A 23,973-nucleotide genomic window follows, 5' to 3' on the forward strand; every position below is an offset into this window, starting at 1 on the left:
ACAAAACATGACAAGAACGTTTCATCCAAACGAAAAAGTTTACCACTTCACTACGTTCGATTCTGATATTTAAAGTCTTAATTTTTTTTTGGCAAGTATTTTTTTTTTTGTTTCTTTATACAAAGCTTAATTAAAATTCAAATAAAAAATGGGGGTCTATGTGCTTCTTTTGGCGCTACAGTACAATGAATATGACCTTTTTGCACTGAAATTTGTATCTTAATAAATAATTAAATTTTCGACATTTTCCCTCAGATACTTTTATCCAAATAAATCATGAAAGAAAATGAACTCTAAGTCTGTTTAAAAAAAGACACTTTAAAATTGTGACTAAGAAAAAATTTCATATTCCTTTGCATAATCAATTATTTGACCTTTTTATGCTAATAAAATGTGATTTTTCTGGCATTGAAAATATAATGAGCAGGGAAATTTTTTTAAAGTCTTAAACTTTTTTTGATTTTAAGCAAATGGGTCAAAGTTATCTTTGAACATCAAAAGTAGGGATATATGATGTAATTTTTCATATATTACTAAAAAAGTGTCAATTTAACGTTAATAATGGCTCAATTTCTTCCTAGATTTTCAGAATATGTTTACTATATTTGTCTCACTTTGTTGGTAGAATTCATAAGAAATAATTGAATATATATTTCAGAATCAGCATAACAAATTCCACTTCAAGAAACAGCTTTGTGTGTAACCAGCATGGAAAAAAAAGGAATCCAAAATTAACAGTACTGTTTTAGTTCAAAAGGGAAAAACTGATAATTTTTGTCTAAAAAATCCTTCCGTCACAAGATAGTGTCCCTAGCATAATTTTACTTCAATGGAATTTAATGGCGTTTTTTTCATTGAATATAGTTCAATTTGCATTGTAAAATTCAGATTTAATGTTAGAACTTTAAAAGGATGTAGAATTTTATAAATAAAGTACATGACCAAAATCCACTCAAAATCTCAGGATGCGTTTCATTGCATATCTAATGCTTGCTTTTATCAAGCTAATAAAGTACATGACCAAAATCCACTCAAAATCTCAGGATGCGTTTCATTGCATATCTAATGCTTGCTTTTATCAAGCTACGATAACAGTTTTGAATGAAATTCCATGAAATTCTGGATAGACCCTCGTATTATGGATTTCCCATTACAAAACATGAATATTGCTATTTTGTCAAAATTATTTACATTCTATTGTATTTTGCGTATACAAAACACCATAACACGGACAGGGGGTCAAAAGTTTCAAATATAGGTTTCCCTTTGATGTCACATCGGAATAATATGTCATGAAATTTGAAATAAATGTCCTTTAGCTTTTATTGTAATGATAATCGCTATGTCTTTCTACAACCCTACTATTTACGTATTTAGACTTCCACTGAAAACTCCCTCAATGAAGTCAAATACTGCCTTCTTACCGGTAGTCAACATGCAAAAATGGTTTGTTACCATGCAGAGGATTCTTACTCCTCCATGGCACCTGATCCAATCTTTGATGTTTCGGAGGTCCATGTTTGCTCTGTTCTAATTTTTTTATTGTTTTTTAGACTTTGAGATTGAATACTGTTCGTTATCTCCATATCCTTCTTACTTCTTAGTCATCCGCAGTTAAAAAAAATGCTACTTCTTGCTTTTATCTATGTTTTTTTTTTTATATTTGTATAAATTATACATATATTTTAATGGGCTTCTGGGACAACTGGCATTTTATGGCACAAATTGGTTATCACCATAATAAAATAGCCATCCATATGCTTAATTAGCTAATACTTATATAATATCAATGCCATTTGCATGCTGTTATGTAGTGTTATTTAAATGTAATATTTATGAAAACTCAATTCTCTTGAGGAGGTTTGATACATTTGCTTACTAAGATGTATTAAATCCTTTTAGTGTGTTGTGAATTAATATTTTTTTAAAATACGAATGACGTAAACAGGTCATTTTCAAACTCACCACATGGTTAAGCACAACATTTAAAACATTGAAAATTGTTTGGTAGCTGACTTAAAATTTCGTTAAATGCCTAAACTTATCTTATATTAATGCTAACCAATAACTTGTGACTTCATGCGTGCATCTTTATGGAAATAGAACTGTACAACTTAGAAGACATTTTTCTTTTCAGTATTAAATAATTCAGAGGTGAAAAAGAATCAAATAGACTAGAAACGATCTCGTTGCTCAAAACGAGACGTCTTCCATCCGATTCTGGAAAATAATCCCGTAAAATCAACCTGAAAAGTGTTTAAAAAGGTTGACGCATGGGTGATTGAACCTGGGTGACCAGCGTGAATATCCAACAAGCTATCCATTACGCAATTTCGAGCTCTGCTTTAAATTTACTTGTGTATACTTCTACAATTGAACATCTGTCTGAGAATTATCTAAAGGCGGGTCACTATTCATAATTTTGCGCCAAATGCCGTGAGTAAATATCCGCGTCCTTTCCCTGGAGTCTTCTATTAAATAGGTAAATCTGCTTCAATGAAATTTTAAAAAAAAATATAACGTTCTTATCGCCTATATCTTATTTTGAGTTTTAGAAAGTATATTTAACACATTGAACACATTAAATATCGTGTCTAGCCAAGTTAGACTAAAGCAGAAACTCCCAAAATGAATTGTTTGTTTAATTAAAGTTGCATTAAAATGAATGTGTGTTTCAGAACTACCGATATGTGTTAATTTGTGTCCTTTTCTTTCGCAGTCACTTTCAGTCAATCTTGAAAACTATAACGGCTCTGAATGTCAATTGGCGTTAAATGCTGAAATCATATATGTAGACACACTTCAAATTCAAGATTTCTTAAAACACAAGATACACTTACTGGCATTGTTACAATCCTTTACTAAATTCGGATCTAACTTTCATGAGGTTTTCTTAATGATTGACTTCACTTTGATATCGTTCTCACCTCTTGTTCATTTTATTTTTAGGAGGGGTCAGGAATTAGCTCTCTATTATCTTTACATCATAATTTAGTTCAAACTCTTAAAAATCTTACACCATTCTTATTAATATATGAAAACTAGACAGCAATTTCTAGTCTGATATTCTTCCTCATAACACCCTGATTCACACAATTTGTGCGGTAAAAAAAACTACATTTCGAAAACTAAATGCAACCTGTTCTGGATTGATCCAAACAGCTCAAAGAGAATTAGGTTGCTCGGTGGGGACCGGCACCTCATCTTACCTCTGGTATTTCTTAAGATTTGTATTTTTTCTATCTTCACAGCTTTTGTACATGTTGAAAATTATTTTTGTAAGATCGACCACCTTCTTTTTCTTTAACTTTTATGAATAAAGACTCTCTGCGTCCAGACCCACGACATATATACTGATCAACTCCTTACTCGGCAAATCAAAAAAATATGCTTTTTCAAAAGTACATATACAAGGGGACCGACAAAATTTAAGTAAAATAAAATCTTAGATTACTCCCCTCTCACTGCTTTATTTCATTCTATCCCAGCAAGTTGTTTGACAGAGTCACTAATTTTATATCTAGAAAAGGAAAGAAAAATGAGTTAGAAACAGGAAAGTTATATAATGATTTTCTGTCTAATAGCTCCTTTGTAAATATTGTACCTTGACATGATTGAGTGTTGCATGCCTCTGTTTGAACTGATTGACCGGGACATTGAAGCCCTCCATAAGAAGGAAGAGGGTCGTCACATCCTCTCATTCTGATATGAATTCCCCCACCACATGGCATGTCACATGGCCGGAAGTGACCCCATTGACCCCAATTACCGTTCACTATAATTGTTGACCATTTATTTGTATTACAATGTTAAAACGAGCCAAAATAATAATTACAATTAAAGATGGAAAAGTATATAAAAAAAAAGAAAGCAAGCAATAAATATGAAAATAAATAACAATGACAATTTTTTTCAGGGAGGGAAAAAGAAAACCTGGACAATGCCTGAGGTTGCACGGCTGACTCTCCTTAAAACTTCCTGAACAGTTGTTACCTCCATATTCAGGTGCAGGATTAGAACAGTTTCTAATCCTTATCTGAATACCAGCCCCACAACTACTACTACACTGTCCATATCCTGACCAAGCTGACCATTGTCCATCAACTACAAATCAGTAGAACATGTTCAAGTTAGTACTATAATCATGAATGTACCGCAGCCTTTTCCAACTTTTGTTTAGGTAAAATTGTGTCCGTCCCTTGTGACATCTCAGAACTGTTGTATTATATACTCACATAAATTCTTTTTGCCAATTTAATGTTTTAATACGCATAGTTTGCAACTTAAAATCAACTTAAAATCTACCTATAAAAGAAATATATGTACTTAGTATGTTTATATTCTTTTAAAAATCTTTGATAGTGGTCTATATTTATACCAGGGCAATGAAACGTGTTGCACCGGACTGCTTCCAATGAATCACCGATGCAAGAAAGACCACCATATGCCGGTTGAGGATTACTGCACTTCCTGAATCTGACTTTCCAGCCGTTTCCGCACGTTTTATCACAGGGACTGTAGTTACCCCATGAACTCCACGATCCGTTTACTGGAAACAAGATAAAACCAAAATAAACATGTTAAAATTTAATTTAGCGTTATTCTAGCATAATTCTTTTCTTCTTTTACCTGGACAAGGGCCTGGATGACAGGTCCTTGATTGTGATGACGAACCAGAACATGATCCGTCACAGCTCCTATGCCTTTGTTGGGAACCGTTACCACAGGTTACACTACAAGTCGTCCATTCTCCCCAAGACAAAAAGGTATTACTGTAATGATGTGAACTTCCACCAGAATATGCTAGAATATTGAAAGAAAATAATAGGAATTCGAATCAGAAATATTATAACTGACGAAAACTTGTAAAAACCAGTAAAATACATAATACAAAAGCAACCTATATGCCTAAGATATACATGTATATATTGAATAACTTTAGGTTTGTCTTTTTACTTTCTCAGCGTATCGAAACATTGCTTTTAAAATCAATATTTTTACACAATTGTGATACGTTTCAGATCATTCATTACTGAAAAATGTACCTATTGATTTCATACAAACAAGGTTAGATAATCCTCTCATGCTCTCATTTTTATTGCTTTAGATATAAAAATGATAGCTCTAATAAAAAAGTCTAATTGTAAATGTAATTGACATGATAAAGAAAACTTAAATGGCAATTTTATGCTGGCTTATCTTTTTTAACAGTGTCAAAACTTGAAAGCTCTATTTCTTGTGAACATATGTAAAATTCAGATTATGTTTTATATTTATAATTTTTAAGTCCATAAAGAATTGTGTGAAGAAGTTGTTTTTTAGTTTATATAATTTTAAAATTGTTGTTAGGGGGTTCCATTCATTTGAGACTGTTTTGTAGCGAGTATATTAAGGGACCGGTTTTGTCAGAGTGGTCAGATCTAGTTTGGTGTCCGGTAGCGTGACTAGCCGGAGGTATGCCACGAATGTTGTTTTCCCTCGCATGATGTATACAAGTGGCGAATATTTTCGACGATAATAATATTAACGGGTAGCCATAGAACTTGTCGGGCGGGTTATATATTGCAGCGCTTCTATGCCTTTCTAGCGGTAAGAATGCTTGAATAAAATATTTGTTGGTTTGTTGTTTATTTTTCCGGTCTCAGTTGTATATTAGGTTAGGTTTTTGTAACTATAAATTAATTTCAGTGCGTAACAGGTTTGGAGCCAATTTATAGACTAGTGTACGTGCGTGTTGACGAGCGCTATAGATTTGAGTCTTATTGACGAGTATTGTATGAAGGGCCACGTTCTTCATATCCAAATGTCTACACTGTTGATGGTGTAGTAGGACAACCGGAGTGGGAGGCTAAGACCTGGAGCACTGCAGTTAAGTAACTGCCGTTTGAAGACCACGGAACTTGATGGGACCTAGATGGATTTGTATGGGTTGACGTCAATTTGTGAATTACAGCTTATAGTAACTTCAGGGTCATAAAAAACCTATTTCATTTGAATTATGATTTTATCCTTATTAAAATTTCATTGAGTTTTTTCGAAATATATATTTAAATGACAAAATTTAGTAAATTTCTCATTCGATTTAAAATCTGATACTTATTGAGTCAGCCTTGCAGGATGTTATTGTAAACTATATTATGAAAAGTATCAGAATCGGTTAAAACTGAATCAACAGTTTATATTTATTTTGTTTACGGTGTATGAGCCTGTATGTGGAAGTGAGTGTTATGAAATTAATTTGTTTTCTATTTTTTTTTTATTTGTGTTTATAAACTTATTTGTTTATTCTGGTTGATATTTTGTTCTATCTCAATTCGACAAAATCCAAAAAAGACCACATGACATACAGTTCAGTATTGTTCATTGAGAATTTCCGATATCACATGTAACTAACCGTGTATTTTCATAACCTTAACACAGCTAGTAACTGAGAACAATCCCAAACTCCTCTTGATATATATTTTTACTTTTCTATAAATAAAAAAAATGTATTTTGTTAACCTCGTAAAATTTTACCACTTCAAAATCGCTGTTGAGCATTTTTTTATCTTCTCTGTTGTAAACACATCCTAAGTATGGTTTTATCAGTTGTATATCAATTTCAAACAAATTGTTCATTTGCCAGGCTGAAGCTAGCAAGCCAATAACAACAGCCACTAAGCCCGTAGAAGCTAGCAGCCAATAAGGAAATTCATCAAAGAACTAAGAGTACTCGGACGCAGTACTGTTTTTAATACTTTATCTAAGATAATAAAAGAAAAACAATGGTGAACCGGCGTCAGTTATCTTATCTTGCACCGCAAGGGGTCGCCACAGGCAAATGCGGTCCAACACAAACACTGCTAAGCATGGCAGCAATGGCTTATCGGCGATTATTCTACAGATCACTTTCGAAGAAACCAGACGTATCAAAAACATTTTTTACCCACTATGGCATCAAATTTTGGTGCTATGACAATACCTGAGCTAAAAAGAGAGTTGGAAAAACTTGGTGCGAAAAAAAGCAGTTGAAAATGGGAGCTTGTTGAGAGGTAAATAAATGTCATTGTAAACAGCTGATTGATCTTTTTAAAGTCTTGTGTTACCTTATATAAACATTTAAATGATATATTATATCATCGATCTTTGTTTAAATAGCCTTAGAAAACCCCAGTTAATTGAAATGTATATTGGAAAAATATAAAATGATCGTTTTTATTGCTCGTATGTTTTTCCCGAATTTCCTCAATGATTGTCATTTAAGTGGTTCTTGGTTTCCCGTGAGTGTTGGTCTCATATAATTTACAACTTCATGAAAATATTTCATATATTGTTATATTATTTAAGAATATTAATCAATTTAACCATGGTAATTCTTTTATTTTACAGACTTGAAGCTTACAAAAGAAATGCCCACTGTGCAAAGACTGACGTTTCCGGACCCGAGTTCCTCACGATGACCCCAGATCCACAGCTTTATAAAGACATACATGGTGGCCAGGCATTTCCAGGATGTACTGACTCAGATATTTCTGCCTTCTTACTAAAGTTTAACAAGACAATGGACAAAAAAGCTAAAGACATGTATAACTATGGTTTCATCCAATATGTGAACGTAGTATTCCATGATTTACACTGGTTTATCAGAAGTTCAGTGAAAGCCTCTATGATGAAATCAGTCAAGTACATTGTTGATGTCATGATAGGTCAGGACAAGAGTGTTGTTGAATCCCAATGTGAATGTGCTGCAGGCATGGGCCCAGATGCACATTGTAAACATGTGTGTGCTGTTTTGTTTGCATGCTCAGATTTTTTGAAGCGTGGAAGTGTTAAAACAGAACTAACCTGTACACAGACTATTCAAACTTTCCACCGAGCAAAACCGCACAAAGGAAGCCCACTGAAAGCACGGTTCATGAACATGCCTGGCTGCGATGAAATTTGCAACAGCGAATATGACCCTCGTCCATTAAAATATCAAAATAACCGTGGTTACTCTTCAAATTTTAGAAGTATGTGTTTGAATTTCCCAGGCATCAGCAGCACCCCAATATTTCAGTTATATGAGCCTGCAAACATGAGGGCACTTGACCTGGACCATGATTACCTCAAGGACACATTTAGTGAGAGACATTTAAAATTGATAAATGTGTCAGAAATTTCTGAAGAGTCTGCAAGGCAGGTAATGGTAAAGACGGCAACCCAAGCAGCTAATGATTTGTGGTTTGAAGAGCGGTGTAAGCGCCTACATTCATCTATGTATGGAAGAATATGTAAAGCGACAGACAGGACAGACAAAGCAAAACTGGCTCAGCGACTCACAGAAAAGGGACAAAGACTTAACACAAAGCCTATACTTCACGGCCGAAAATATGAAAAATCTGCGTTGAAAAAATACCAGGAAATTACTGGAAATACTGTTTATGACAGTGGAATATGTGTGTGTCTTGACTCGCCATACTTAGCAGCATCCCCTGATGGCATTATTGATGAAGAGACTTTGGTGGAGGTGAAATGTCCATATGTAGCGAGAAATAATTTCATTTCTACTAAAACCGTGCCATACATTAGACAATCGGGGACCAGATTCTATCTTGATGAAAAGCACGATTACTACCAGGTTCAGGGACAACTTCTTTGTGCTCAGAAACAGAAATGCATATTCGTTGTGTACACCTTTAATGATATTTTGTTCTTTCCTATCAAAAGAAATGACAAATTTGTTAATGACATGAAAGAAAAGTTAGATGAGTTTTACGAAACTTACTTCAAATCTGCCTTGCTTGAAAAAATGTTTTACAAAACATACGAAGGTGTTTGTAATTGCAATAAGTAAATAAAAGTTTAAACTATATAACAATCTTTTTATTCAGTGTTATATATCTGATTGATTATGCATATGATGGCACAATGCAATTCTTAAAGTTACACAACATGAAACAAATGTATATAATTTCAGACGACAGTTTTGATTCTGAACCATTCATTGGTTCACTTAATATTTTATATGTCTTTGCAAGTCCAATAATTCTCTCTATATGTACACGTTTACTAGATATTTTTCTATCTTTTATAACAGTTTCACAGGACATCCTATTTTTCTTTTTAAAAAATGTTGGCATGTTAATTTGTATGTTCTTATGTACAAACATATCCTGAACATTAAAACCTTTGTCTGCCATAATTGAATCACCCGAACTGCACATATCTATCAGACAACTCCTTTCCACAATTTGACGATCACTTGTAGATCCTCCATAGGCTGTAGAGATGTAGGATGTCAAACCGCCTGGTGTTGCTCCAACAAGAACCTTCACAGTGTTTCGGTTTTTGTATGTAGAAAAAGTTGCTTGCTGAGATTTAGGTTGTTTTGGTTTCTTAATGGGACATTCAGTACCATCAATAATTACTCTTGTATTTGGGAATTTCATTTTAAAATCCGACGAGCAAAAATATTTAACAATATCTCTTGAAGGCCACAAATCAATTTCACGCCACTGCTTATTCATAAATAGAATCCAGGTGAAAATATATTTGAGACTGTTTTTTCAGACACGCCAAAAAGTCTTGACAATTCAAAATTTGTAGTGTGGCGGCGTAATTTACAAAGTACAAGGAAAAACTGATCAGGAATACTTATGTTTGAAACTTTATGATAAACATAATTCAAACAAAAGGCAGCTGGGCCTAGAGTTCTCAAAACAAAGTAAAATTTCTGTAGTGTTTCCAGGCCAGTATAGAAATGGACACCAGCATCATCATTTGTAAAATTGTCTATGCTCATTGGAGGATATTTAGGTGTTTGGGTCTCCACATTTTGATAATAGATGTTCGTTTCAGCTTGAGGTATTTCTGAAGATTCAGGTACAATTGTTGAATCAAAAATTACTTCTTCGGTCGTTTGCAGTTCATCACTTGCATAAATAATTTCTACATCCTCTGATTGGGAAGAAAATTCCTCTGCTAATTTTCGCTTGATACCCCTGGACTTTGCTCTATCAGATCTGGCTTGTGAGTGAGGACTTGGCTCAACCCAGGAAAAAAATACTAGGGACTGCACTTTTCTTAAGTCTTTTACTCAGGGGGGTAGTTCCTTGAAAAGATAATTTATTTTAAAAAAATTAAAAATCATATTATCGTATTATATTAAGATACTAAATATGAATCTTAATTTATTCAGTATATATAAATATATTCAAATTTGCAGTGACTAAGTAGGTAATTTTTTATATTCAATTATTATCTATCCTTTACACACTGGACATCTGTCAGACTCCATTGTTCATGCAGAGAATAAAACAGTGTGAGATGAAAACAAAAGGGAAAACAAAGAGGATTTCTTATCATGCTTATATTACATATGCATAAATAGATTACCAGAAGTTTCACAGAGCTGTCAGACATGCTTCTTGTTTACTGGATCACAAGTGTAATCGGGAATGTCAGCGGGAGTCAAATTGGCATGCATGTGTCAGTGTCTGGAACATGTTCATCGTAAATTAATTTACATGCAGTTTAAGTATTTACAAGAAAAATGCAACTTGCAACATTCTTAATATTTTTTAATATTAAAGTTTTAAGCTGGTGAAAAAAATAAATACCGTGTTGAGTCTCAGTTACGTAGTCGTCAGCTTTGAAGTGTGCCCTGCATACAAAAGCATGTGTCGTAGGTTCCCAACTTTGAAAACGGGTTTCGCCGCGTTTAATTGCATGGATCCAAATTTTTCTTCTTGATTGATCAGAGGGAAACACATGTCCACCTCGATTACTGCATTCTGGTACACAACAGCAAGTTTCAGGCATGTTAAAAAAGAGATTGACAGCGGTTTGTTTACGGTTTCTTCGATAGTTCAATATTGATAATGCGCGAGAGTATTCCGATACGGGACCGAGTTTGCCTGTGGCGCCCTCTAAGGGAAAGATAACAGGAGACGGTACCTAATTGGATAATTAATGCGAAAATTAATTACCTAGTAAATCAGACACTCGACGGCAGTAAGTCTCACCTGCATAAAAATATTCTTCCTTTCAAAAACTGAAAAAAATAAATTACCTTATCCGCTTAATCCACTTGAATAAATAGGCATTAGGAAACTGTAAACTATTTCAGGAAAAAAAATCATTTTCAACTCTTTCAGGGACCTCAAGTTTACGCCAGTGCCAATAAGCTAACCTGAAATTTGGTTACTCTAATGACTGTGAACCGAAATATGGCTCGAGTGTAAACTACGTTGAAGTATGTTTCGAAAATTATTACTGGGGCAACTTAAGGGGTCTTATAAAATCGCTTTAAGTTATAAGTGGTACAGAATAGGGCTGTAGTGGCACCACCAAGTGGTGCCAAGTGCGTGGGGCATATTTCCATCATTCATATTTTATTCATTGTCGGCCTCCTGAACAAACTATCACTGGGGATGGGTAAGGGGCCTTAGGGCGTATCCCTAGACAGATTTTTGCAGGGTCCTAGGGGCTGGAAGGGTCCAGCTAGCTAACCAGAACTTTGATGTTTTTTCATCATTGTACATTGTGAAACGGGAAAAGGGCAGCTATTATACGCCTTATATTTGAAGTGTGCATTAAATGATTAATGGGCATGGTAGAAGGGCCCTAGGGCTATCATTTCCCACTTTCAGAATCGGGCTTTAGTGGCACAACCAAGTGGTGCCATGTGTGTGGGGCATATTTCCATCATTCATATTTTATTCATTGTCGTCCTCCTGAACAAACTATCACTGGGAATGGGTAAAGGGCCTTAGGGGGTATCCCTAGACAGATTTCTGCAGGGTCCTAAGGGGCTTCTCCTTGTGAGAAAACGCTTCATGGTATACCAATAACCTTAACCCTTTGACTTTGACCTGGGATTTTTACCTACTTTAAATATACAACCTTGACCATAATTTGAAGGGTTAGGACTAAGGCTTCCATACTTCACAAGCCCTTTCATTTTATACCAAGAATCTTGACACCTTTACCTTGATCTTTGAATTTTACTCTTTTCTACACAAAAATTCCAAACTTTTGCTTTAACCCTATTTTTTAAACTGTAAATACTAGGAATTTCATATTCAAAATATCAATTCTTATTGACAAGACCTTTCATTTGAAACCATTATTTTTGACCTTTTGACCTTGACCTTAGAGAATTTCCGTACTTACAGAAAACTTTAACCTTGGTCATAACCTTTGAACGGTAAAGAGTAGGGCTTTCATATTTCAAATTTGTAATCCTTTTGACAAGACCTTTCATTGGATATCAAGAACCTTTATCCACCATGGAGTTTGACCTCCTTTTTACAAACTTTAACTTGGTCATTCCTTTTGAACGGTAAGGACCAGCGCTTTCATACTTCCCATATGTAATCTTTGAGACAAGGCCTTTCTTTAGAAACCAATAACCTTGACCCTTTGACCTTAACCTCGGAGTTTGTCCTACCTTCAGAAATGTTAACCTTGGTCATAACCCTTGAACAGGTGGTACTAGTGTTTTATATTTCACATCTGTATTTCTTGTGAAAAGGCCTTTGATATTTTAGGTACCAACATATTTGATCTGCATTTGAGAAAGCTTAACCCTCGCTTTGTTGCGATACGGGGGCATCAGTGTTTCACAAACACATTTTTTTTGTTTTTCGTATTTCTTCAACCCAAATGACGCAAAAAACACTTTAAAATGTTGAAAGGGCACAGGATCAATAAGATTATAAGTATTTATTTTATTTTATTTTATTTCATTTTACTTCAATGGAAAACATTTGGTTATGTATAAATATTTTACTAAATATTATTTACAAGTTTTCATCATGATTACTTGTATTCTCTCTCTCTCTCTCTTCTGTTTTTATGCCCCCGTTACAAAGTTTCGGGGCTATATATTTTTTGTCGTGTCTGTCTGTCTGTCTAGCTGTCTCTCTGTCTCTGTTTGTCTGTTTCTCCGCAAAAACTTTAACCTTTCCATTACTTTTAATTTAGTGAAGCTGTGACTTTCATATTTCACATGTGTATTCCTTGTGACAGGACCTTTCTTTGGGTACAACCAAATTTGACACTTTGACCTTGACCTTGCAATTTGACCCATTTTGACACAGAAAATTCAAAGTTTTACTTTGGTTATAACTTTTGAACAGTAGATACCAGGACTTTCATGTTTCCCAGATGTATTTTTTGTGGCAAGATCTTTCATTTGATACCAACAACCTTGACCTTTTGACCTTGACCTTGGAATTTTTTTGTATTGATGAAAATCTTTAACTTTTGCAGTAACTTATGAACGGTAAGGTAAGGGCTAAAGCTTTCATAATGCACATATGTAATCCATGTAAGAAGACGCTTCATTGGATACTAGGAGCTTTGACCTTTGTACCTTGCCTTTGGAGTTTAATTTACTTTCCAAAAATAAACCTTGATCATATCTTTTAAAGAGTAAGAGCTAGTGCTTTCATACTTTACATAATGAATCCTTGTGACAAGACCTTTCATTTGATATCAAGACCTTTGACCTTTTTACCTTGACATTAGAGTTTGACCTACTTTTAAGCAATCTTAATATTGGCCATAACTTTTGAACAGTTAGGACCAGAGGTTCCATACTTATGAAAAAACGTTAACCTTGGAAATAACTTTCGAAAATGAAGTGCTAAGGTTTTCATACTTCACATATGTAATTCTTGTGACAAGACCTTTCATTCAATACCAATAACATTGTACTTCTAATCTTGATCTTGGAGCTTAAACTACTTTTAAAATCTTTTTAACCTTGGCCATAACTTTTGAATGGTGGGGGCTAGGGCTTCCATACTTCGAATATGTGATATTTGTGGAAAGACCTTTCATTGGATACCGATAAACTTGACCTTCTGACCTTGATCTTGGAGATTTATGTACTTATAAAAAATGTCTGGCCATAACTTGGGAACATATGGTGATAGGGCTTCCATTTTTTGCAATTGTATTTCCAGTAAGAAGACACTACTTTAGGTACCAATATAGTAACTTGCATCTCAGAAAAGTTTAATCTTCACTATGTTGCCATACGGGGGCATCAGCGTTTCACAATCACATCTTGTTTTTTTCTGGGTTTTTTTTGCATAGGATATTTTCATTTTAATGTTAGATATTTGCATATGTATACATTTTATGTTATATGATATTATTTACAAGTTCACATTAAGTTTTCCGTTTGAAAAATCTCATGACCTCTAAAAAGTGTTAAGTTTCGATGTTACAAGTATGAGATCATCACAGAATCTTTATTACATATTGTTATTTTGCACATCTTATCATGGCCCCTAAACGAAGTTTGGGGGGTATATAATATTTGTTGTGTCCGTCCGTTCGTTTAACTGTTTGTCTGTTTGTCCGCAAAACTTAAACCTTGTTCTTAACTTTTGATTTAATGAAGCTATGACTTTAATATTTCACGTGTGTACTCCTTGTGACAATTTTTTACTTTGTTCATATCTTTTGAACAGTAGATACCCGGGCATTTACATATGTATACTTCACAAATGCATTTTTTGTTGAAAGAACTTTCATTGGATACCAACAACTTTGACCCTCTGGCCTTGGAGATTTCAGAACTTGTGAAATAATTTTAACCTAGGCTAAAACTTTTGAAAAGTATGCTAGGGTTTTCATACTTCACACATGTAATCCTTGTGACAAGCCCTTTTATTGGATATCAAGTCGTTTGACCCTTTGACATTGGAGTTCGACCTTCTTTTTACAAACTTTTACCTTGGCTATAACTTTTAAACGGTAAGAACCAACGCTTTCATACTTCCTATATGTAATCTTTGAGACATGGTCTTGTTCAGAAACCAATAACCATGCCCTTTTGACCTTGACCACGGGGTTTGTCTTACCTTTAAAAATGTACCCTCCCGCTTTTAAGTGTGTGGGTTTATGGGGTATAATTAAGGCACGATATACTTGAGTATGACCCAAAGAAAAGCACTACCCCCAATTATAGGAACCTCTTTGGAGTGACATTATCAAAGCAAAAATATGCTATTGATAACTGTAATTAGCAAGAGGTTTTGTGAGGAATGAGCTCGTTAAATGATACCCCCGCCTCCCATATGAATATAGTGGCAAAGCCCATGCTTTGCTATGGGAAACCCAAAATATGTGTCGGATCACAAAGTAAAACAGGATTTTTTTTGAATAACTGATACCCCTGTATGGCAACATAGCAAAGATTTAACTTTTCTTAAGTGCAAATTTAATATAACTGTACCAAAAAAGGGTATTCTCACTGAAAATACAATTGTAAAATTTGAAAGTAGGCCAAGATTAAAGTTTTTCTAAAGTAGGGAATACTTCAAGGTAAAGGTCATTGATAGTCAATGAAAGGTCATGCCACAAAAATACATAAAATTATGTAAATTATGAAAGCCTTAGATCTTACCTTTCAGATGTTATGGCGATGATTAAAGATTTTAAAAAGTAGGTCAAACTCCAGTCATAGGTCTTGTTATCAAATGAAAAGTCCTGTCACAAGGATTAAATATGTAAAGTATGAAAGCACTAGGCCTTACCCCTCAAAAGTAATGTCAAGGTTTACTTTTCAAAAGTAAGTGAAACTACAAGGTCAAAGGGTCAAAGTTCATGGTATCCAATGAGGGATTACATAAGTGAAGTATGATATCGCTAGCCCTTATTGTTCAAAAGTCTTGTGAACTTGACTGTGACCTATATGCTAAAAATATTTTTTTCTGCAAACTTTAACATTCGCCATAAATTTTGAACCATAAAAGATAGAGACTTCATATTTGGTATGCATGTACCACTGATTAAGCTCTTTTAAATGCCACCATGGTCAATGACCTTTTGACCTTGACTGTAACCTACAGAGTTTATGCTAAATACAGTTTATTGTCGGCAATTTTAACCTTCGTCATAATTTTTGAACGAAAAGAGATAGAGACTTAATATTTGGAATATATAATTCACCAATGAAGCACATTCACAAGCCATCAAAGCCAATGACCTTGTGACCTTGACTGTTTAGTATATGCTAAAAATAACTCGCTTGGAACCATGAAAGATAAAAACTTCATATTCGGTATGCATGCTTTACTGTTCAAGTTCTTTGTGACATTGACTGTGACTTATATGCTAAAAATATGTTGTTTTTTTAACTTTGTTGCCGCCCGACGCATAGTTTTTCAAAAAAGTATCTTGTTCATAAGTATAAAAATCTCCATGGTCAATATCCAAAGGTCAAGGTAACTAGTATCCAATGTAAGGTCTTGTCACATCAAATACTGTACATGTGTGAAGGATAGAAGCTTTGGTCTTTACCGTTCAAAAGTTATGGACAAGGCTTCAAAATAATTAAAAGTAGGTCAAACTCCAAGGTCAAGGTCAAAAGATCAAATTTGGTGGTCTACAAAGAAAAGTCTTGTCACACGGAGTAAACACGTGAAATAGGAAAGTCATAGCTCCATTAAATCAAAAGATAAGGACAAGGTTAAAGTTTTTACGAACAAACAGACAGACAGACAGAGAGATAAACGGACGGACACGACAAAAACTATATACCCCCAAAACTTCGTTTATAGGGGCATAATAAGAGGTGCAAAATGGCAATATGTAATAAAAATAAAAGTCAGGGTTTCACACTTTTAACATCGAAACAGCACTTTTTAGAGGTAATAAGATTTTTCAAACGTTGAAATTAAATTGTGAACTTGTAAATAATGTTATTTAATATAAAAAAAATATACATATGCAAATATTTACTATTAAAGTGAAAAAAAAAATCTTATGCAAAAAAAAAAGTCATGATATAAACTTGTAAATAATATTTAATAAAATATTAATACATAAGCAAATGTTTCCCAAAAATCTTATGCATAAAAAAAAGAAAATCTGGTAATCGTATTGTTCTTGTGACCCATCCACCCTTAAAAGGTCATTTTGGTTGAAGAAATAAGAAAAAAAAGGAATTAAAAAAAAATTAAAATGCACCCAGCCGGTATCGAACTCACAATTCTTAGCTTGTAAGGCATACATTCTAGACACTACGTCAAGAGTTCCAACTTCCTGATTGTACAAGACAGTAATCCGTACTAAATAGTTTAGAGAAATACGATTGTATAATAAAATTGCAGATTTTCTGTAAAAACTAATAATTTGGATTTGTTTAAACTTTGAACAAATCGAGTTAATAAAATAATACCTAGGATAAAAGAGAACTACCGATAAATGGCGCGTTCAGTTGGACAAATAATGTTGAAGATATAGGTGATATTTAATTAACATAAGCGTATAATAGCTGCCCTTTTCCTGTTTCACAATGTACAATGATGAAAAAAATCAAAGTTCAGGTCAGCTCATTGGACCCTCCCAGCCCCTAGGACCCTGCAGAAATCTGTCTAGGGATACCCCCTAAGGCCCTTTACCCATCCCCAGTGATAGTTTGTTCAGGAGGCCGACAGTGACTAAAATATGAATGATGGAAATATGCCCCATGCACTTGGCTCCACTTTTTGGTGCCAATACAGACCCATTCTGAAAGTGGGAATTGATAGCCCTAGGGCCTCTGTACCTTGCCCCAATATTCATTTTATGAACACTTCAAGGATAAGGCATATAATAGCTGCCCTTTTCCCGTTTCACAATGTGCAATGATGAAAAACATCAAAGTTCAGGTCAGCTAATTGGACCCTTTCAGCCCATAGGACCCTGCAGAAATCTGCCTAGGGATACCCCCTAAGGCCCCTTACCCATTCCCAGTGATAGTTTGTTAAGGAGGCCGACAATAAATAAAATATGAATGATGGAAATATGCCCCACGCACTTGGCACCACTTGGTGGTGCCATTACAGCCCCATTCTGAAAAAGGGAAATGATAGCCCAAGGGCCCCTCTACCTTGCCCCAATATTCATTTGATGAACACTTCAAGGATAAAGTCTATAATAGCTGCCCTTTTCCCGTTTCACAATGTAAAATGATAAAAAACATCAAAGTTAAGGTTAGCTAATTGGACCCTCCAAGCCCCTAGGACCCTGCAGAAATCTGTATAGGGATACCCCCTAAGGCCCTTTACCATTCCCCCGTGATAGTTTGTTCAGGAGGCCGACAATGAATAAAATATGAATGATGGAAATATGCCCCACGCACTTGGCACCACTTGGTGGTGCCACTACAGCCCCATTCTGAAAGTGGGAAATGATAGCCAAAGGGCCCCTCTACCTTGCCCCAATATTCATTTGATGAACACTTCAAGGATAAGGCCCCTTAAGTTGCCCCTAGTAATAATTTTTGAAGCATACTTCAACGTAGTTTACACTCGTGCCATATTTCGGTTGACAGTCGTTTGAGTAACCAAATTTCAGGTTTGCTTATTGGCACTGTCGTATTCTTGAGGTCCCTGAAAGAGTTGAGAATGGATTTCTTCCTGAAATAGTTAACAGTTTTTTTGCGCCTATTTAATCAAGTAGATTAAGCTTATAAGTTAATTTATTTTTTTTTTTTTATTTTTTATAAAGGAATAAAATTTTATGCAGGTGAGCCTTACTACCGCCGAATGTCTGATTTAATAGGTAATTAATTGTCCCATTAATTATCCAATTATTTTCCCTTTATTATCTTTAATAGAATATTAAAAACAGTACTGCGTCAGAGTACTCTCAGTTCTTTGATGAATTTCCTCATTGGCTTCTAGCTTCTACGGGCCTAGTGGCTACTGTTTTTGGCTGCTAGCTTCAGCCTTGTTGTTCATTTTGGGAATTTCAAAGCACTCTCCCGTCTTTATTGATAGACAATGATTCGTAGTTTTTTTGAAACTCAATTAGAATTAATCTAAAGTTTAAGTGACTTGCGTTGCGCAGTGGTTTTATAGTCTTCTCTAGAGTGGAACGACTAAAATGTCGGATGGTAGGAAATTTAGGCAAGGTGAGTTTATTGGTCTGTAGAGTTGACTATAAAGGGTAGGAATTTAGAAAAAAATATACAAGTTGGTTGAAAATATATCTTAAATAGAGAGTGAAAGGTACTCGATTGAAAAAAGCTGGAACGTGGAGAAATTATCCCCAAAAGTGCGCAGAAAATCTTGCGATGTAAATTAAATTAGATTTTCATTACACGATCTTAAGCGTTATGGTTAAAGATTTAATATTAGTTCAGTAAAGAATACCGTCTGAGATCTTTGAATTAATGACACTCATATTATGGATTATAAAATTTACTTTTAAGAAAAAAGACCGTTTGGATACGAAACACTGATTTTTAAATCAGTTAAAGGAATAAACATGCACAAATTTCCTTCCAAAAGTATTATCCTTAAAGAGCATTGGCCAGCTATGTTTCAAGCTAAATGCGGTACTAATGTGTTATTTGCAATATTTTAAAGCTGACTTACAACAAGTACATTGTCCAATCCCGTTATATACCTCTTGGCAATAACATCCCCCGCCACAGCCTGAACTCCTTCGGCAGACTTGACTTGTTCCTTCCTGTGCTGCAATCAAATCATTGAACAGTATGACAAAGGATCAGGTAAATTTTTAGCTTGCTCATATCATTGTATAGATTTTTTCGAACACAAAACATTGTAAAATGTACCAATTTCATTGTCTGCTACGACTCCCGTCCCGGTCTTCAAAAAAAAAAAAGATGGAGTGATCTGTCCTTTGAGAGAGGGTTGTACATCCTCATTCATTCTTTTGGTTTTCAAGCGCAAAACTGAATCATGAATAACAAAATACCAAAAATGATGACGTGGTGGTAGAGGATGGGGTATGTAATGTTCAAAAATACCTTCTTAAATACAAGATAAGATTTACAAGGAAGAAAGGGGGTTTTCAGGTTTGTTTTGCTTTTTTGTTTTGTTTTTATATTTTTAGCTCACCTGAGCTGAAAGCTCAAGTTAGTTTTTCTGACCACCCATTGTCCGTCGTCTGTCTGTACGTCTGTCTAGCTGTCTGTCTGTCCGTCCGTCTCTTAACTTTTCACATTTTCAACTTCTTTTCAAGAACCACTGGGCCAATTTTAACCAAACTTGGTACAAAGCATCCTTCGTTGGAGGGGAATTTCATTTGTAATTAATAAAAGGTCAGATCCTCTTCTATAACGAGATAATCAAGAAAATACAAAAATAGTGTTATTAATAGGGTTATTAAATACAAAAATAGTGTGGGTTATTAAAAAATCTTCTTCTCATGAACCACTGGGCCAGAAAACCTGAAACTCAGGTTGAAGCATCCTGGGATAGAGTAGAATCTAAATTATAAAAATCATGACCCCCGGGGTAGGGCGGGGTCACAATACGGAATCCAAGTTTTACATAGAAATATATGATATATTATATTTTATTTTACTTACCTGCAAAAGTTCACAAGCAAAAAAAGCCATTGCCAATTACGAAAATCCTTTTTCGGGGAAGGAGGTGGGGAAGTTATTGGCCAACATTTTCAATAGCACAAGGGAATTTACCTTGGTGTCATTTAAAGGGATCTTATGAATCTTATAAAAATTGTTTCAATACGCATCGGTATAACCAAGCGATACATTTACGACTTATTTTTATAATGGCATGGAAAACGCACTTTTAAATGTGAACATTTTGTCATCTAATAGTCAATTTCATTTACTGATCTGTCGTAAAATTCACAATTTCTCACTTCTATGAGATATTGTAAACTAATGTGCAGAAATTTTAAAAAAAATCTAACTGAAAAAAAAAACGCTGGAAATGTCGTCAAGAAAAGTGCATTAAGGCAGGGGGGGGGGACGATTACGTCATTAATAAAAGGGCGACACGCAGAGTGAGGTCATCACACTAATAATGAAATAGAAAAATGTTTAAAGTATCAAGGTGATTCTCTTCAACACACTAATTCTACTTTTGTTTTAAATTCTTTAAAATATTTTTAGAGTATGAATCAGTCCACGAACATATGAAAACCCTCCAATAACCTTTTTTTATCTAAAAAAAATGGGATTTCAAAAACGATTTCAAACATACCAAATGATTCAAAGATTTGCTATCAATTGTGGAAAATAAAGAAGTAATTACGGTATACTAAAACATGTAGAATAATAAATTGCATTTTACGTTTTTGAGAGATTTAAATAACCTACATAACAATAAATGCATGTTAGCTGGATATATTTCGAAATATTATATCCCATTCTTGTTCATGACGTCGCATAAAGCAACGCCAAAATATTGCAACGTTAATGTAAACAATGCTACTTTTACAGCTATATGAAACATTGATAAAGCTCTGTACAGGTATATTTTGATAATTTCAGAAAAATATACACTCTTTAGAAGAACTTAGAGGAATATTATTAATTTTGACACAGGGCCGAATTTTGCGACAAGTGAACCAGGTCATTTCCAGTTGGCTTAAGCCATATACACTATACTGAAATTTTCTTTATAAGCCTTAAAAAATTTTTTAAAGATTTTAGTGGAAATTTTTTCAAATTTGCTTCTACAAACTACAGTTATTTTTAACATTCTGATAAGGAGTCAAACATATCAATATCATGTTTGTTATATAATTGTTTTGTGCTTGAAATCTACTAAAAACGTTAAGAATAAAAATTATTAAAATTTAACAAAATTCTGTAATGTTCACCATTCGATTTTGAGAAAGTCATTTTGAAGTGATAAAGAAGAACACATCAGGAAATTTCGGAGTAAATATGTATATTCGCGGAAAAAAAAATTCCGCAAATTCAACATATAGTGAATAATTCTTTAAAGATTTATAAGGATAAATTGAGATTTTATCATTATCTGTGATTAGATTTTTTAAATCTATTTCAAATCTTTCCGTACAAAAACAAAGGCAGTAATTTATATATTCGAGATATAGACTCTCTTTAGAATTTTGCCGGTGTATGGATCAATTACAAACACGTAATTGAAGGTGTTTTTAAAGATTATTAATTGTTTTAAAAATAAATTTCTATAGCTAACGATTAATTTTGCCATCTAGTAGACGTTGGATGTAATTATTTAATTACACTTGCTTGTTTAATTCCACCCGTGCGTACAGTGTATCACTCAGTCCTTACCTTTAATCAAGACACTTACGAAGTAAACAGGGTAAAGACAATTAATTTCAATTATATGATTAAAAGTTCAACATTTTGACTACAGTAACATTGTTTTTACTTCGAATCGGGATCAGTCCGGTATTTCGTTATTATTCAATCGGGCTCAAAATCGACACAATATATAGACTTGACTTTTCTGTCTGATGATATATGGGATATACATGTATAGACTTTCGTAAGATAGAGACGGGATATATCAATAAACCTAACGAAAAATGCATGCAAGTACTGTTTAAGAAAAGCATGATTTTTCCTTTGACAAAAAACCGCGATTTTGAAAATTATCTTTCCGCCCGCGATTTTAACCTGCTATACAGTATGATAAAAGTTAATCTGATGCATGTTGTGCCTTTGCTTACATTCCAGAAAAAACAGACGTAATTTGAAAAAGGATACACAACTGATAAAACCTATTATAACCAGCAAGTGTAGAAAGAGTCAATGATTTATACACCACATTCAGCGAATCCATTGAATTCCATTCCGTCCATACAATGACATTGTTTGCAAAGAATTATTGAAAAAAAAATTCCATATGTTTTAACCTACTGATGAGAGAGAGAGAGAGAGAGAGAGAGAGAGAGAGAGAGAGAGAGAGAGAGAGAGAGAGAGAGAGAGAGAGAGAGAATAAACTCGACCTGTCACAAATTACAAGATTTAAATTAAAACCAACTTACTCTTTAGCACAATTATAAAGATTGGAAGCAAACTTAACATAATAAATGTTTGCGTCCTCCACGGTAAAAAGGTCAACTTTTATCTTTAGTTTTGATATGTATACCACGAACTCTGATATGAGTAATAGATAAGATATTTACAATTGTGCGTCAAATAAACCATCAATATTTGTTTTTTCGTGCCTTCCCCTACCCCTCCAAAAAAATAATAAAAGAATACAAGTTCTCAAGAAATAAGCAATTATATTATGTTTTTGTTTTGAAAATTCTAAGAAAAAAATATTCATTAATCATAAATAAATACGGTAAAATATAATATAATCTTTGAATACCTCCATGAACAAATCCTCTCGATATGATCTATATTTTTACTATTTTACTTTAGACGTACAATAAAGGATAAAAATACATTACAAGGACTTATTGCCCTTGTCAACATATATAAAAATTGAATAATAAATGAAATATAGAAATTATGCATCTTTTAAATTTTTTTACTTATCAATATTTTTCATTTTGTCAACCACATCATCACCAAACAGGTAAACTGTGATTTCAGTCTGACTTGTGCACAGTTTCTTATACTCTTGAATCATGGTGTTTCTAGTACACGCTTTCTGTCCAAAGATATCTCAGTATCAGCGGAGGCCAACATGACAACGCCATCAAGTAGATCGTTTGCAGCTTTGTTTTTGTCAAAGTCATTGTTAGGTTTCAGCAAACTATCTACCACTTTGATCACCGGACAACGTCCTTTCAATAAGGTTTTCTGAATTTTATGTACCTTAACGTCCGTCGATCTCGTAGTTTAGTTCATGCAGTAATTCCACACAAGTTACACAATACCATTCACTTGAGGAAATTACAACTTACAGTTCTCAAGCCGTAAATGCAAATCTCAAAAGTCATTTTTCTTCTAATCTTCGAGTTTGTTTACTAACAACTTATTAACTAATCTGCCAATTTAGTGGCCACACCATAAGACGTTTTTTTTCCCTCTACAAAATAGTTGGAAACCGCAAACAGAAGATTCAAATCTTCCTCCTGTTTATCCAAGCCGCCATTTTTGTTTCCTTCAAGTCTGAAGGCCCCGCCTCATTTTGACTGACAGAGGGCAATTTTCCACGTGCAGTCGACTCTGACTATCCGCTGATCTTACGCAACACTGTTAAGGCCTACTATGAGAAATCAACGGAAAATAGACGTGCAAAAAAGAGATTTTTTTTTAAAACTGATTTT

The 23,973-nt window shown here is 34.1% G+C and overlaps 1 protein-coding gene across 1 annotated transcript; it reads right to left on the reverse strand.

Moving 5' to 3' along the window:
- Positions 1–3,479: 3,479 nt before the first annotated feature.
- Positions 3,480–22,812, reverse strand: LOC134278593 (coadhesin-like). Its single transcript, XM_062760895.1, has 7 exons — positions 22,735–22,812; positions 19,347–19,445; positions 4,630–4,803; positions 4,379–4,549; positions 3,934–4,104; positions 3,605–3,775; positions 3,480–3,520 (listed from the first exon to the last, which is right to left on the reverse strand). The coding sequence occupies exons 1-7, from the start codon at positions 22,772–22,774 to the stop codon at positions 3,480–3,482; spliced, it is 867 nt and encodes a 288-aa protein (XP_062616879.1). The 5' UTR covers positions 22,775–22,812.
- Between the last annotated feature and the right edge of the window lie 1,161 nt (positions 22,813–23,973).

Source organism: Saccostrea cucullata, unplaced genomic scaffold (genome assembly GCF_032062105.1).
Source record: "Saccostrea cucullata isolate Sc308-1 unplaced genomic scaffold, CSIRO_AGI_Scuc_v1 ctg2787, whole genome shotgun sequence".
NCBI classification, from domain to species: domain Eukaryota; kingdom Metazoa; phylum Mollusca; class Bivalvia; order Ostreida; family Ostreidae; genus Saccostrea; species Saccostrea cuccullata.

What these genes read in the sequence shown, in the direction of transcription:
- LOC134278593 (XM_062760895.1), bottom strand. Translation starts at nt 22,774, where the DNA reads ATGTTAAGTTTGCTTCCAATCTTTATAATTGTGCTAAAGA. An exon ending in CTTTATAATTGTGCTAAAGA is followed by an intron (nt 19,446 to 22,734) that starts GTAAGTTGGTTT and finishes ATTTGATTGCAG; the next exon opens with CACAGGAAGGAACAAGTCAA. An exon ending in GATTGGACAATGTACTTGTT is followed by an intron (nt 4,804 to 19,346) that starts GTAAGTCAGCTT and finishes TCAATATTCTAG; the next exon opens with CATATTCTGGTGGAAGTTCA.